The sequence below is a fragment of the Puntigrus tetrazona genome, chromosome 4, assembly GCF_018831695.1.
Source record: "Puntigrus tetrazona isolate hp1 chromosome 4, ASM1883169v1, whole genome shotgun sequence".
In the NCBI taxonomy this organism is placed as follows: Eukaryota; Metazoa; Chordata; class Actinopteri; order Cypriniformes; family Cyprinidae; genus Puntigrus; species Puntigrus tetrazona.
The window spans coordinates 7,427,200-7,444,672 of NC_056702.1; the positions used below are offsets into that span (position 1 = coordinate 7,427,200).

A 17,473-nucleotide genomic window follows, 5' to 3' on the forward strand; every position below is an offset into this window, starting at 1 on the left:
GAGTCCTGTGGCATAAACTGCCACTGAGATGATTGGGGACGCTAACGGATACCTCTCTTCAGGTGCTACAGACCTCCTCTACCCAATTCAGTCCAAAAAAAAGTTCCCCTGAAACCGACATGAACAGAAAGGAACTTGTCTCAAAGGATGAGGTCGAATCTTCTCACGGTCTGCCATTGTTTCCCTCTAAACTGACATTAGTTTACAAAGCGTTCTGTGTTAAAAAATTAACAAGCAGCAGAACATTCACAAACAATTAGCAAGTAGCTGCTCTATTATTCAGTAGTCAGCAACAGCGGGTGTGTGGAGGAGCATATGAATATAAATATTAATTGATCTTCAGAGAGGAACAATGACTTCAGCGCAGCTCTAGGAGAGTTTCGTGATTTCTCGTTCGCTCAGAGACAACAGGAGCGTCTCCCGTTTCTCTCCTACGTTCTCACACATGCACACGGGTCCGGAGGGGATTGATAAACACAGTGCAGAGTAGCTCTGGGAGAAGAAAGTCCTTCACGCTCTTCTGTGCTTCTGTGAAGAGCTGTGTGTTGTACTGCCAGGAGAGCCACTGCTAGTAGATTTGGACACAAATGTCAGATTTCAGAGCCATATGCACCACACTTCTGTTTCTGAGGGACTGATCCATCTGAGGAGCACAATGTATCTATCGTTGTTTTGAGTTGTGCTGAAAGCATGAAAACCTTTCAGGTTGAAACGTGGGAAATCGGGGCCTGTGTCATGATGGTGGCTGAACAAAATCGGGGTTACAGGATTAGCTTTGAGTTAAGATCCGGGTTTGTTGGTACCATGAAGCTGATCAGACTTACTCTGGCTTGATCCTGATTTAATGGAACGAGTGCGTATGAAAGTGAGCAGCCAATCACATGCTTTCAAACTGTGATTCACTTCTTGTGAGGCAGTCATTGTGAGTCACTACCAAATATTAAAAGTTTGGACAATATGAAGAATTGAAAAGCATTTGAAACACACATCTTACATTCAGCGCAAGTAAGTTTAAAGCTTTATTGCATCAAAGATCTCTAAACCAGAACATACTGTTTTATAAAGAAAAAAATATTTAAAAAAAATAGTTAGAAAAATTGTTTAATTGTTATGATGTTAAAATGTGCCTAAACAATGTTCTTTAAAGATTTTTCAAAATATTTTTAATGAAAAAATGTACTGATCATTAATTTAATAAATTAAGTAATTATTAAAATCAAGTCAACAACTAAATGAAATAATTATACAATGTATAATCAGAAACATCATATCATATATACCAAGAAAATATGTTCTTATTTATTAATATAATTTATATTTATTATTATTATTATTATTATTATTATTATTATATATCATTAAATCATATTAATAATTTGGATTTATTAAATATTTACAATAAATTAAGTATACTGTTTAAAATATAAATATGTATGTTTAATATTTAAGTCAATATTTTACAAAGCAGAATAAAAATAAGATATTTCAAAAACTGATTTTCACTGTATGGACAAAAACCGTTAAGACATTCTTCAAAATATCTTCTTATGAAAACAAAAATAATAACTGTTCATTTAATTATTAAATTAACTATTGTTTTTACAAGTTGCAATTAAATATGTTAATTAACATAATTCCTCAATATTACGCTAATAAATTAATTGACAATTAAAAACCTTATATAGATAATCAATATATTATTATTTATATTATATAATTTTGTTATTAATGTATTATGAATTTAATTTTAATCATTATTAAAAATCTTAGTCATTAAAATATGATGCGTACATTACATTTAAATCAATATTAATATATTATTAAAAAATAACATTAATATAATTTATAAAACATATTTCAGCATTTTCTTTTTTTACAAAGTTGTTGTCGTTGTTTGTTTGTTTTTGTCTGTACAAAACTCCATTGACTTCCATTGTCTCTGAAATATCTCTTCCGTGTTACGAAAAACACGGCCATGGAGCGCCATGAGGGCGAGCAAACAATAACGTCATTTTAATTTTTGGCTAATCTGTCCCTTTTTATGTTCACACACTTTCTTAGAGTTTCCACGGTAACACTAAAGCTGTTTGCATGTGCGTAGGACAGTGTTTTTTTCCCCACCGTATGTTTTTTGTTTTCTGTTTTTAGCATATAAAAGTGCAACTTCGGTCTCATCCGAGCCGCGCAGCAGATGTTCGCTATCTCCTCAGACCTCGCTATTAAAGCGACAATAAACACAAGCAGAGCTGCTTTCTTTATGCCATTAAGATATGAAGATTTCAGCTTTGACTTAAGGCATAATGACTAAGTAAACAGTCATTAGCTCATTTGGAATTCAAAGAAAGCGGGAAATCTGATTGTTGAGACTCAAGGGTGTTTTTTCGGGAGGCGATATGATTCTGTAACTGCACAGTGATATACGATTCCTGTAAAAACATGAGGCAATATCGCCTATAATAACACACGGTGCTGATTATTGATTATTTCCTCACTGGATACAAACAAACATACCTTATCTGTTACAGGAAGATTTGAATTCATATGTCTGGAAGCTAATATTTTAGAATGCGTATTGATACACGTTATTAGCCTCTGGTCTGTGTGTGTGTGTGTGTGTGTGTGTGTGTGTAACTGTGTGTGGTTTGTTTTCTTCATGTTGGCAAGAGGGAGTGATTCTCACTGCCAACAAGCCATTCAGAGGCCTGCATGGGTGACAGAGGCGGATTGGCATGGTGACGTGTTATGACAGACGGCCAGCTTTGAGCGAGTGTAGCTGTAAACCAAACACAGACATGCTGACTGCTGAGTAAACACACAGAGAAAGATAAGAAAGATTGATGATAAATACATATCAGGAGACACGCAAACACACACCGAGCACATATCCCCATAAACCCCTTTGGTCAAGTGCATGCATTATGTAGCGCAGCTCCATTTAACCAGTAGCTGGTTGTGATTAAGGGACATGCATCCTCTCTTCCTGAATGAAGATCTCTGTCTTAGGTAGGTCACATGCATCTATTCCATGCGGTCCCCGTGTCGGCCCCTGTCAGCGTCCTTTGCTAGTCTCTAGGTACTGCCTTCACTATTTTTGCATCACGAAGAACACATGCTGTGCACAGTATGTGAAGTTTCTTTATGCATGGGAAGCCTGGATGACCTACAACGACAAAATGCGCCAAGATAGAGTGTTCCAGAAAACAATATGACCTTATATTTAACTACAATACAGGCAGGCAGTAACAAATAAACTGTGAATGATAGGGATTTATTTATTAATTCATTCATTGCATTTATGTATTTATTTATTTATTTTAAGTTACATGACTGCAGTGGCAAACTTCTATAAATTACAATAAATAATAATCAATTATTACATTCGATTATTAAATGAATAATTGAATATTGAGTAAATATGTATTAAACACAGATTTGAAATGTTGCCCGCAAGGCAATAACAGATAAACCAGGAACTTGATTGATTGTAAAAATACATTATTAAATAAAAAATCAATTAAAATAAATCAATGACTTTTACAAAATCTGTAATAAATGTAATTAAACAGTTCTTAACAAATATTCAATTAATATCACAAAATATATAAATCTGTAGTGTTTAAAATAACCAAAATTAATATAAAAATACACAGTGTTGCTTAGTCCCTGTTTTTCTTGCAGAGTTGGACTACTTTAACACTGTTGCAGTGGGTTGGGGGTTCGTGTCCGGGGGTTGTAACAGAATATTTATCCCCTGGAAGGCAAATTTTACCAGGGGAAACGTCTATTTTACACTCTGGAAAGTGAATTGGGGCGTGTTTGTTTGTGAAAAAACCTGGCAACCCTGGAGCTCATGCCCACATTGCGCACATGACGTAATAACCGCAAGGCCATGGCTCCGACTATATAAAATAAAAAAATATAAATACAGTTACACTGCATAGCCTGCAGTAGCAATTCAGCATTTTATTCTAAACACACCCTCTTTGGCGCATCTTATATTTTTCTTATGTGTCTCACGACAGCTGCGTAGGGTCTGGGAGGCTTTGAAAAGGTTTGGTTTGATATGTTGTGTTGGGACTGGAGAGCTTTATTCATATTGCTCTCTATAAAATGTGCTTTTCATCAGAGAGAGCACATGCAGAGACGAGCACGGACAGAATCATCAATAAGGAATTATCGCATTTAATCCTTTGCAACATGCTGCATCTATTTGTCACGAGTGCATATTGTGTGGTATTTTTCGGTCCAAGATTCTCCTCATCAATATCCTCAAACCTCGAGTCTTTATCATTAATCTCTCAAAAGTTCCCTTTTGACAGCAATGATGAAAGGATCGGTGTAACAGCAGCTGTAGCTCCATCTTATCGGTTATTGCATGCGTAACTCAAGCCCAACAGATGTCTTTGTTCAAATGCCGCATGAGTTGTTGGCTCTATTACGCGTCATGTTGGAACAACGTCAGGATTAGTAAACGCTGACCGAATTTTTAAGTCACCTGTATATTTGCGTGTGTGTTCTTCCAGAGCGTGCGGACTAAAATGACCACCAGGCGGTGAGAAATGAGCGTGTGTTGACTTTCTTCATGAGGGCTGAGAGATGACCATGAACGGCCGCTGGTCCTTCAACACCCTGGCCATCATCTTTATCCTGCTGTCCACCGCAGGTAAGATCAAAATGGCATTCATACAACCTGGTCTCATAGAAATCTGTGCACTTTTTGCGCGACACCGTTTTTTATGTACCTTGCTGCACGTATTTTCAAAGACAAATGTCCACTGAGTGGCTCTGAAACACAGGTTCAAAAAACCTACACCAAATCCAACCCACAATAATAAAGTTATAACATGATATTCTTCATGCGATTGTGCGAAAATTATGCTTTAGTAATCAAAAATTTGTGTGAAAAGGAATAAAAGGTGTTTTTACTGCCTCTAGTGTTCATTTCTTGCAGAGACCGCACTGATATGCACTCGTTTGTACGTATTGCGTTTCTCGCTAAACAGTGCACCAAGGCACGCTTATGCCATGATATTTATATTGTTTCTATGAAGCTTTGCTTTTTACATTAGGACACAATCTCAGACACGTGCCCTCAGAAGTCATGACTTGGACGTGTTGCAGAATGAGTCACAACTTTAAGGATCTGACTTGGCAGAAACTCTCACTCAACTTTGACTTTCTCACAGTTACTGATGACTGCACTTGGAGTGGTGTGCTCAACATGAGTCATTTAAGATTGAAAACTTGCCTAGTTGTTCGTTCCGCCCGGCCGCGTGCGGTGATTTGTTAGACATCACAGAGGGTAATGTCTATGATGTCACTGAAAGCGATTCCTGAGCCGGCTAGCATGTGCAAAATAAACTCAAACGTCCTAACAAGTTAGTTTACCGTTTGTGTAGCGGTTCATAAACATAGTTGAAAAATCTGCTTAAATAATTCATTAAATAAAAAATGTATTAATTCTATACTAATTATATGTGAATAAATTGTGTGTGTTTGTGTGGGGGGTATCTATAAGTGTTTTCAATCAAAATAAAAGTTTTATTAAAGTTTACATAATATGTGTGCGCTGTGTATATTTATTATGTATGTTTAAGAAAAATGTTTATTAAACATTTATACTATAATATAAATTATATCAACATAAATATATACATGTAAATATTTTCAAAATATATACTTTAGGTGTGAGTATATATATATATGTGAGTATATATATATATATATATATATATATATATATATATATATATATATATATATATATATATATAAAACAACTTGGATGTGATTAATAAGAATTAATGTATAGCTGATGTTTGACTATCATCAAGCAATGAAAAGATGCAAAGATGCAATACATTTTGTTTATAATTAATAAATGACCATGAAACCCATGATTTATAAAATATGATAACTAAAGATATATGCAGATTATTATTTTTATTTTATTCCAAAAAAACTATTTCTATAACAATCTTGGTTTTTACCGACTGAGCTTTATCAAAAACCTGCAAAAGTCTGATTTCATTACGACTTATGCTATAAAATAATGCATTCCTAATACCCCCCAAAACAAATATATCAGTTGTAATTGTATACTCATATTTTTGATTAAATAACATTGTCTTTTATTATGAAGATTCAATGACATATTACAGTATACTTGAAGCTGTGGAGTTCGTACATGGTTCATTCTAGACAATTTGTCTTGTAAATGATCACATCTGTACTGAAAGCCTTTTTAATAAACCTCTGGTTCAACAGCTTGCATCCAATTTACATTCAACTGAATTCAATCTGAATCTAATCTACTTTTTTCACTCTTCAACTTAACTCTCGGCAAAACTCAGTAAATGGAAGTTTTAATGCAAAGCACAAGTCGCTACTACTGTTCACCTGCTCAATAAAACCTCACCAAACATTTCATCAAATGGCCCTCAGATGAATTTGATTCCTACATCCACATTTCTCGTAAGACAAACAGCCGGTACAAAAGCCTGGAGCCCGATTCTGCCGTTATATGAAAGGCCAGGGAGATGACAGATGCGTGTTTGGATCCGGCTCAGAAGACTACGCTGTTTTTACAGGATGTAAGAGAGGGAGAGGAACTGAATGAGAGAAATATTTGGGGAATATTTATACAAATAGCTTTTCATTTCGTAGGCCCATTCACTCACTCTATAATGTTTCAAGACAAGCGGAGCCAGACGTACCTCACTCAGGGGGAATTCGCTAAGAATGAATTGTGCCTGTTTGATAGTCTTTTATTTGCAAATGCTGTCTGTGTTGTTTTAGCACCTGATTCACTAAAGGAATTATGCAAATCAGGTAACGGCCCAAACACGGCCAAAAAAAAAATGCAATTTGCACAGAGAAGTTCCTAATCTTGTAAGCGAGGCTCGATCGCTAGGTTATAGATCATTCAGGAGACTACCGTAATCTGGCATATTTGACTATACAGCATCGCTCCACTGCATGTATTTATACTCCAATTTAAAAGTTTGGGATCTGTGTTTTTTTGGGGTTTTTTTTTTAAATGTAATATTTTCATTCAGCAAAAATGTATTAAACGGATCAAAGTGACATTTATAATTACGCTTATTAATTTATTTTATTGTTCAAATACGTTTCTTTTTAAATAAAAAATAAGAAATAATCTTGAGCACCAAGTCAGCCTATATACGATTTCTAAAGGATATGACACTGAACATTCAAAAGACCGAATAAATCGGTGTTGCCATGAAATATAAATTATATATTTAAAATATTTCACAATATTACTGTTTTTAACTGTGATTTATTTATTTACAAATACAAGCAGCCTTAGTGTGAATGTGAGACTTTCAAAGTCATATCAACCACAAACGTTTTTATTGCATAAAAGTTATTTATTAGTGCTGTCACACAATTAATCACATCCAAAATAAACGTTTTTGTTTACATTGTGTCTGCTTAGTATATTATGGAAATAACAATAATTGAAATGCACATACAGTATATATTGAAAATGTTGGCCTTTATACGTTTATATATTCACATTCCTATATTTAATATAAATATATCTAACTTATTTTTCATTATTATATACATGCAAACCTTTATGATGCCATTATTCGTATTACAGTACTAATATTTACATGCAAATGTAATTTTGTGGCTGTTTCTGACTTCTAATAAAAGCAAATATAGTTTCTTCATAAACAATTAAAATAAACCAATAACAACTTTTCAGGCAACGGAAATATTTTTGCATTAAACGCTAATTTATCAAATAGGGTAGATGTTATTTTTTAAAGATTTAAAGGCTCAAATAAACTTAAAAAATAGAGAATGTGAACATTTGAATGCATTTAGCATCTGCTTCAACCGTATTGAGAGTGTTTTTGTGTTGAATTAGTGCACACCGAAGTGGCACGACTGTTTGGTGAATTCACCCCAGGATACTTCAACAGACACGCGGAGCCAGATGTAGCACACGCAGACTTTTGAGATTGTTTATGTAACTCCTGAGCCGTATCTCACCCGGCACAGAACAGATAAATATCTCAAACGAAGCGAGACCTGTCCCCAAAGTGAGCGTGGCAAAAAGAAGAAAACAGAGCTCTCTTTTTTTCACAAACCTAATAGCTGAACGTCATGGCGAAATGGCACGCGGTGTCATTCATAAACCATTTCGCTGCAGTTCTCCAGCGAGTGCAGACATGTTAATTGTAACATAGACAGACACAATTATCCAAAAGTAACTTGAGGACAAAGCACTTATTCAGACATCTGTGAATATTTAATATTTCTTTCATGGAATGTTCTTTGCAGTCATGTAATAGTTATAATGAGCGAGAGCTACAGTCCACCATCATTATAAAACACAACCAGGTAGATCTGCCCCTCTGCCAGAAAACACATGCTGACTTCCTTCATCTGCCAAAACTCCCACAAGAGGGTGAACTTTCACCTTTTACGAGTCCACACAGCTCGTGTGAGGCATTCTACCCCATCCAAAATCTGCCGTTCCCCGAGGTTAATAGTCATAAACCTATCCATTTATGGTAACGTCAGTATCCTTAAAACGTTTAGCGCACTCTATTGACTGAGCTCACTTCGATGGGCATGAAAGAGTTCGCTGTTCATCTTTGGTTTTCTCCGAGCAAATGTCTTGTGCGCCGTTTGTATGCAAAGAGTGTGCTTTTTAGCATTCAGACACAAATGCCTCTCTCGGCTGAACTATCAGAAAGAGCAGAAGTCGGAGGAAGAGCACTTGCCAAGTTCAGTGTTAAGTAGGACTGGGAACCGGTTCTAGGGTTTAAAAAAACACCTAAATGATTTATGACATTTGGTTGTGTTTACGCTTCCTGTACGTGCATTCTTCTACCAACCCGGATAAAGCACTGTATTTTCGCACTTGTACGCAACCCAGGAATTCACAAAACATACAGCAGACACAACAGTCTGGTTGTTTTTCAGTGAAGCAAAAACACTTATGTCTGAACGGCTGAAGTCAATAAATCACTTTTGCTTTTGACTAGTTGTATATGTTGGTGTATTGATAACACATTTGAGTTTTATTGCATACAGTAGTTATTTATACTCTTAAAGTGACAAATGAACAACTAAAACAAGAGAACAATGTCTTTATTTAATTAACAGATTGCATTAGCGCACATTTGTGCTAAATAAAAAAAAAATATTGCACGTTAAAATCGCATTAATGTTTGGAAAAGTCATCAAACGCGCGGAAGGCCAAATATTTCTTTCACTAACGAGAATAGCACCAAACCAACATTAAGCTTAAACATTATGGAAGAGTACAACATAAAAATTGTAATTGTGTGAAAAAAGTACAAATAAATAAAGTGACACAGTGAAACTAAGTCATAACTAGGAGATATGAAGTCTAAGTGCAACATAAAGCACAATGTAAGACATAAAACAAGAGAAAAACATAAAAAAATAATAATTTTGTCAAATATTATTCACTTTATTTTTTACATATTATGAAATGTAATGATGACAAAGCTGAATTTTTGTATCATTACTTCATTTTTCAGTGTCACATGATCCTTCAGAAATTATTATAATTATAAAAACATTTATTTTTGATATAACAATGTTTAATTTTTTTTTTTTTTTTTTTTTTTGTGAAAGCAGTGGTAAGACAGAATGTGAAGAAAACACTCTGTATGTATTTAAAATGGAAACCTTTTCTAACAATAGAAATGCCATTACTGTACATCCTCGTAATGCATCCAATAAAAAAAAATTATTGAGCCCAACTTTTTGTACAGTAGTGTACAGTAGTGTTTACACCAAAAAGCATGAAAAGCGTTTGTCTGCCTGGACATATTTCATGTACGTTCACGTTTCATTCTCACTTTACCTCCGGTGAAATGAGCTTAAACCAAGGTGTTGCCCAGAAAACCATAGAAGGTGCTGATCATGTGGCGTACCAAAATAAAACCTCCCGCTGCCACGATGGAAAAGAGAGCGAAAAAATCTCCAACAGGTGGTTTTCATTTCACACCCCAGCTTTTTTCTTTTGTTCTTTTTCTCCCTTTTCCAAATATGAGAGACCTGCCTTATTGCCTGACTTCTTGCCTATTTGGTTGATGGATACATAGCGTGAGCACTGCCAAATAACTTCCCCTGTAATACTGGGCTCTTTATAGGGTCAAAGGTGGCACTGGAGGGCTCTCCGGCCCACTCTGCTGTCAGCGCTGATTTATTCCAATCATTACGAGCCTCTCTGTATGCCTGCGCGCTCACGTAATTGGACGTTTTGGTCATTAGCGGGGGGTCAAATGCGGCAAACATTAAATTGTTTCCTGTGTCATAATACTTTTTTGCCTCTCTTATTCAAATTCGATTCGTGGCAATTAACGTTAAAGGTTCTTGTTTCTGTTCCAGCTCTTGAGAGCCTTTTCCAAGCATCAGCCCCTTCTTTGCTCATTCACTGCTGAAATGTGAATCAGAATCACTGCCTGGAAATAACTGGAAAACTTCAATAAAAAGTGATCAATAAAAAGTCAATAAAAAATGATTCACCCACAGGTCATCCAAAACGTTTCTTCATCAGAAGAGATTTGGAGAAACTTTATCTCCTGAAGTGAATGGGTGCCGTCGAACAGAGACGACTGATAAAAACATGACAATAATTCACAAGTCATCCACACAATGAATTAACATCTTATAAAGCAAAAAGCTGCATGTTTGTAAGGAACAAATCCGTCATGTTTTTCAGTTTTATTGTATGAATCTCACAAACAGCTTTTCACATCACTAGACAGTAATCGATGGACTGGAGACGATTGTGGAATATTGGGATGCTTTTATCAGCTGCTTGGACTCTTGTTCTGACGGCACCCATTCACTGCAGAGCATTCACTGGTAATTAAATAAAGCATTGCTAAATTTCTCCAAATCTGTTCTGATAAAGAATTAAACCCCTCTATATCTTGGACAGCCTAATGGTGAGTGAATATTCAGCAAATGTAAATTGTTTTGTAAACTGGCTGTAAAATATGTTTATCCGTATTTTAAAACCTAAATAGGTTCTGGCAACCATATAGCTGCATTTTTTTTTTTTACCTTAAATTTCCCAATTTTATTTTATTTTTCAACAGTGCACAAAATCTCAGCGATTTCTTCCACAACAGTTCTGACTCTCAGGTGTACAGTTCAGAGCGAGAACGCCTCCGGCACAAATATTAATACGACTATAAAAACGGACAGCGAGGTCCATCAAATTCACAGAGATCCAACTCTAGTGTTCCTGTCCATTCCACTTACCAATAGTGCATTCTCAGACAGCTCTCATCTATATGCAAATGATGGCACGGTGCTTTCTTCTTTTCCGTAAAGCTCGGTATGAAGCTTTAGAGATGAGCAGGTGCACTTTGAGAGTGAGTCTATGGACACTGCTGATGAGCACAGAATTTTTCATTGAAAAAAATAAAAGAAGAGGAATGGCCAAGATACACGCTCATTCATTTGCCTTGCTATTAGAATGTTTTCCGAGACTCCGCGAACTTCATTATCTGAGCAATTACCGGTGCCAAGATTGTTTGACGGTGAGTCAGTTCACGAGTTGAGAAGCTGCCCGCTTTGGAGCGAGACGAACATGTTTGTTATGTCACTTATGATATTAAAAACGCTCACTTCTACAGCGCTTATAGGTCTGGAGTTGAAATTTGCCACGTGACAGACTTCAGAAAGTCAGAAAGGACGTATTTAATGAATCTGGCAGCGTTTAGCAGCCAGAACTCTAATTACTGAAGACATGAAAGATCTGCTCCGTAAATCTCTCCCTCTGTTCCACCTCAATAATCTCTATCTTGCTCATATCAGAAGTCATTCATCCTACCTTGAATCAGATCACGAGCTGTTTGAAATCACTCGGCTCTATCGACCCATGAAAGGCTTGCTTTATTCCCTCATACCGCACTGTTTTATCTCTCTGCAGCTCTCTCTGCGCACTTCAGGGTGTGTGAGCCTTACTCCGACCACAAGGGGCGCTATCACTTTGGTTTCCACTGCCCTCGACTCTCGGACAACAAGACCTACATATTCTGCTGTCACCATAACAACACGGCCTTCAAGTACTGCTGCAACGAAACTGAATTTCAGAGCGTGATGCAGCTCAACCTCACCACCAACTCAGACGGCTTTGCCCACAAGTGAGTAACCGTTTTGCTAGCATGCACTTTGCGTTGTTGGGCTCTGAACCAACACCCACCATGAGCGTCGACATTTTTTTTCACAAGGCTCACCACCTAAATGTTGTCCACAAAGTTACTGAACTGAATTTAATTGTTTTTTATTTGTCTCGGTAGTAAGGAAGGCTGACCAAAAAACTAAACAAAAAAATCTGTGAAATAAAATAGTTTACTTATTATTTATTGTCAACTTAGATGCCATTTGCATAACACTGACTGAAATGAATGAATGTCATGATAAAATATAGACAAAATATAGATAAATATCAAATAAAATGCTCATTTTGTTTTAAGCATAAAATTAAAAATATTATACAAAAGATATTAAAAATAAGTGCATATTTCACAAAACAATACGCAGCTAAACGCAGTTAAACTGGTTTTAGCAAAAAACAAATCTAAGATTTATAATTGTAATTTTTCTGAAAATAAATCTATATGCATTTAAATGTAAAATATTAAAATATAAACGTAAAATATTAAGTATGCATTTAGTTTGTCCAATATAAACATTTTACAAAACATTTTAAGCAACCTCTCACGCTAATGATTTTAACAGATTATTAAACATATATTTTTTATATTAATTTACTTATATTGAGAAAAACAAATAACATAAGCGAACTATTTAAGCAAATTACTAATTTGGAAAATTGAGTATAACTAACTAAATTCAATGAAAATGGCATGATAAAATACTGACGATTTAAAGAATATTTTGGTCAAAAGATATAAACTGATGCAGTTGCAGAAACGTTACGCTGGTTTAAACATTCCTTACACTCACATAGTAAATATACCAACTACTGCATGCCATATCTCCCATGTCCATTTCCAACTCTTCACAGCCTTAAACGTGACAAATAACCTCTATGCCTCCATGGTGTGAAATAATTAGAGATTCTCTGAACATTTCTCTTTCTTTCATACTTTTTATTTTATTCATTTGGTGATAAGAGATGAAAGATAGACAGTGTAATCTGCCCTCTGCCCTCAGCGCACATCTAAAAATGTGCCTTGATTAATTCTTCCTACATATTCATTCCTAGCTGGTCCATCCATCCAAACCCTACCACAGCCGGCCTGCACCCAACCAAAGCCTCCTCTGACAGGGTCCTGACCCGTACGCTGTGTTGTGAAAGCCCTCCCTGTGCTGTAATGACCACAGAGGGTTAGCTGTGCTGTTCAGACTTTCCCACAGGCTGTTAAAAGTAACGAAGTCTGAAAAATGACTCCCGGTCTCTGGTGCACTGAGCCTGACCGGAGATCAGTAGATTGACGCCTTTCTTCTGAATATCATCAGGGCTTGTTTATCCCTCCAGCTGACTGAGAGAGAAAAATGTGACAATAGGACGGACTCTGGGGCCTGCTTTCGTCTGCCATCCTCAGACATATGCAAACACGGATCAAAATGCATAATGCAGCAGATTCAAATCGCATGCATGCAAAATATACAGGAATATCTGATAGCATAGGTTAAATGCAGGTTCGCATAAATATATATATCAGAGGGGTTTTTCCTTTTATCATGCCATATTCATTGAATTTAGAACTTAGAAATTAGCATTTTTATAGGATGTAGTTTTATATCTATGTATATATGTATATTTATTAATTTATCTATGAATCTTTATATTTGGCCAAAGTTTAAATTAAAAAAAAAAGCATTCAAACATGTTTTACAAGAAAATTCTCTTATTTAATTAATACTTAATAAGTACTTATATTAATTTTATTTAGCTTTCTAATATCACACATTAAGTGACATGAATTGATTTTTTTAATCACCTCCTAATCTTGAATATTTCAGCACATCCATGATAGTAAATGGCATGTATTCATTAAAAAGGATTTGGACATATCAGCACAATATCTTGATAAAAAAAAAAAGAAGTGATCTATGATTGTGCTGTTGCTGCCTGCGTCAGCAGTTTCCGAAACATCTCTGTTGATGCCTGCTGTGTGCGCAATTTCCTAATCACTATTCCCAAGTGAGCCACGCATCCAGATCAAATCGTCTGTTCCGATGATGAAAGAATTCCTCTGACATTAAGCCTTCGCAAAAGATCTCCGCGGGCTGCAATATCTTACTCAGTCACAGCCTCAGGTGTATGCATGAAAAACCAAGCCCTGTTGTTTCAGTCAAGCATGCTTGTGAGAAACATGACAGCACTAATCCAAAACAAATCAATTAATCTTCGGCCCCACGATATAGCAGCGGCGTGAAGGCCAGTCTGTCGGGTCAAGCACCAAAATGTTTTTATCACAAGATCAAAATGATCCCGCTGTAGAATCCCAAACCACTGGGTAGCTGTGGAAAGTCTGCCTAACCTGCGCACTATCCTGCCAAAGCAATCAGAAAGGCCAGTGGAAACCAATTACAGCACTTTACATCCACTGCATGGGCGCTGACCTCTCTTCTCATTTCACCGGTTGATTTAAACGAGAAGAAAATCAGGCCCATTCTTCCTTGTAATGATACGATTATTTGTGTTTCTTTCTTTTTTTTTTGCTTCCTTGTAGAGCATAAGCAGCGGCACTAACTTCCATCATCATCCTTTCTTTTGCTTTAGTAACTACACCGCTCTCATCGGCGTGTGGATTTATGGCTTTTTCGTCATGGTCCTCCTGGCTTTGGACTTCTTGTACTACTCGGCTATGAACTACGAGTTGTGCCGGGTCTACCTGGAGAAATGGGGGCTGGGAGGACGGTGGCTCAAACAGGCCAGGAGTCAATGGCACAACGCGGCTCAGGAGGGCGAACACAACATGGGACCGGGCCTGAGTCAGCACCACCACGCGAGGCACAGTTTGAGAGGAGAAGCACAGAGCCCTACGCTCTTGACCTTCCAGACCTCAACAGCCTGGTGAGTCAACCGACAGGGATAAAGGAGAACTCCCAGATAACCCACACAGCAGAGCACTGACGGATTTCTGATCTTGACTATCGGTGGACTGTATGAAAGTCCGTTTCTGCCACTGAAATTAAAAATGTAAAAAAAGGAATTGAGTTCAAAGTTAAACTTATATAATCAGAATTGCCAGATATAAACTTGCAATCCTGACCAGTAAAGCTTGCATTTTTTCCTCAGAACTGGAACTTATAACTCGCAATTGCAAGTTTAGATTTATTACTGCTTCTAATTGTTTAAAAGTCAAATAAAAAAAAGAAAATGTTAAAAAACTTCTTAAATATAAGTGTCAACAGGTTAAGGTTTACATAACTTATTTCAGCCGGTTTTATTTAACTGCACGGTTTAATTTAATTAAACCATGCAAAATGTATATATTACTATATATTAAAATCCATAAACGAAATTGAAATTAACAATTTAAAATCATTCAAACATATATCTAACAAATGTTCATTTTAAAACATATTTATGTTGTTTTAAAAATGTACATTGTATTAAGACCAAACCTAAATTAGCTATTTATTTTAGTGTCCTTGTTCCACACTTATTACAGAAAAAAAAGAGTAAATTATAAAATATTACATTGCAACTACCCTTAAATCAGTCGATAATACTAACACACCTTAGAAAAATTATTAATATTTCTCGGTCCTTAATTGTGTAATAACGATGTAACAAGGACATCCTAAAATAAAATGCATCCAAAACCAAAAGAATAAATGCTGCAAAATATTGTTGTTATTTAAGGAATATCACTGAAAAGTCATACCAAATCTTTAGTAAACTTATTAATATTAATTTATATATATATATATATATATATATATATATATATATATATATATATATATACATAGCACATTCAGGGCTTAAGGTCTGTTCATACCACAGTAATGGCAAAGAGGGACAAAATCGTTAGAACGACTTTCAGAATATATTTTTTTCAAGCTTAAAACAATGACAGTCAATTAAAATCGATCCGGCATTAAAGAGTTCAAGCGTTCACAGTGGCTTATGACATAAGTGCAGCACGCACTTATAATAAACAGAATAATATTGTGCATTGCTGTGGACACTAATAGACAGAATGTATCGTTATAGTTATATGTGAACGAGTCTTCAGGCAAATCAGCCAAACTAATGAATGCCAATGGACAATAACACTACACTGATGTCATTATGCATGATTGTTGACTGCGCATACGAGACTAAATATTTGCTGTTTGTTCCCACACGGTCTCGTACTTCACATAGGAAGAAATGTGTTAAAAATGTCTAGCAGATGCCTTAACATCTGGTAGGTGTTCCTAGTTCACAGTGAGCACTAGTGAGTTTCAAGTAGACTGATGTCTGATAGACACCAGGATACACTTAAAAGACTTTACCAGCTGAGCATACATGGGTAATAGAAGAAAGGTGTAAAGCTGACCTTTTAAATGCCTGCAAATTCTTGGCTCGAGCAGAGGAACCACTCAGACACCAGAGAAGTTGTTCAGATGAGACTGAAGGGGAAGCTCCTGCCCAGGTGTTGGACACATGAGTCTGGGACGGCTAATCTGGCTCAGTATGAGGGAGCATTTGCTCCGCCATCTGTTGCATCTGTCGCTCACTGATGCCTGACATGACCTTGACACGGAGACCCTTGGACACCCCCGTCAAAACAAAGCCTTTGCGCTTTTGACCATGCAATATTATTAAAAAAAGTATCACGCTGCACGACGAATCAAACACTACAAAATGCTTCCTGAATGACAAATCAATGGCTTTTGCCCCGAAGGCATTTCAGTGTCTCATCTGTACGATACGCAACGTACATGTTTCTTGGCACATTATGATAATTCTTTCATAATCCAGATAAGAAAGTGCTGTTAAAATCGTGACTTAAAGGGATAGTTCACCCAATACTGAAAATTCAGTCATTAATTAATCACCCTCATCTCGTTCCAAACCCATGAGAGCTTCATCCAACTTCAGGAAGATATCTTTAATGAAATCCGAGAGCTTTCTGACCCCGCATAGACTTACTTGTTCAAGGCCCAGATATGTATCAAATACATTATTATTAATATAGTCCATGTGACATCAGTGGTTTAACTGTAATACTATTTTTGCACAAAGAAAACAAATATAAGGGACTTCGACGCACACGTGTGGTGCCGCTCACAAAAAACACACTGACATCTGTCTTGGCTCTAACCCAAGACGCCACCCAGATCTGACAGACAAGAAACATAAAAGCCGGAAAAAATTACAGCATACGTCCAAATCTAGAGTTATATTTATGCTATTTATTCAGTTTTGGGTTTTTTTTGGCCTGTCATTTTGAAATGCAAACTGAACTCTGAA

At 36.2% G+C, this 17,473-nt stretch overlaps 1 protein-coding gene and 1 long non-coding RNA gene across 4 annotated transcripts in view; one reads left to right on the forward strand and one right to left on the reverse strand.

Moving 5' to 3' along the window:
* The window catches only part of LOC122343472, a 56,976-nt gene that overhangs the window by 27,534 nt on the left and 11,969 nt on the right, over positions 1 to 17,473 (reverse strand). The window lies entirely within an intron of this gene.
* Positions 1 to 17,473, forward strand: part of shisal1a (shisa like 1a) — a 28,477-nt gene that overhangs the window by 4,023 nt on the left and 6,981 nt on the right. Inside the window, exons 2-4 of one of the 2 annotated variants that reach the window (XM_043237955.1) lie at positions 4,524 to 4,663; positions 11,960 to 12,173; positions 14,786 to 15,083. In XM_043237955.1, the coding sequence (XP_043093890.1) occupies positions 4,597 to 4,663; positions 11,960 to 12,173; positions 14,786 to 15,083 (579 nt within the window). In that variant the 5' untranslated portion in view covers positions 4,524 to 4,596. Of the gene's footprint in view, positions 1 to 4,523; positions 4,664 to 11,959; positions 12,174 to 14,785; positions 15,084 to 17,473 lie in introns of those variants that run through there. The other variant, XM_043237956.1, reaches the window with a different exon arrangement.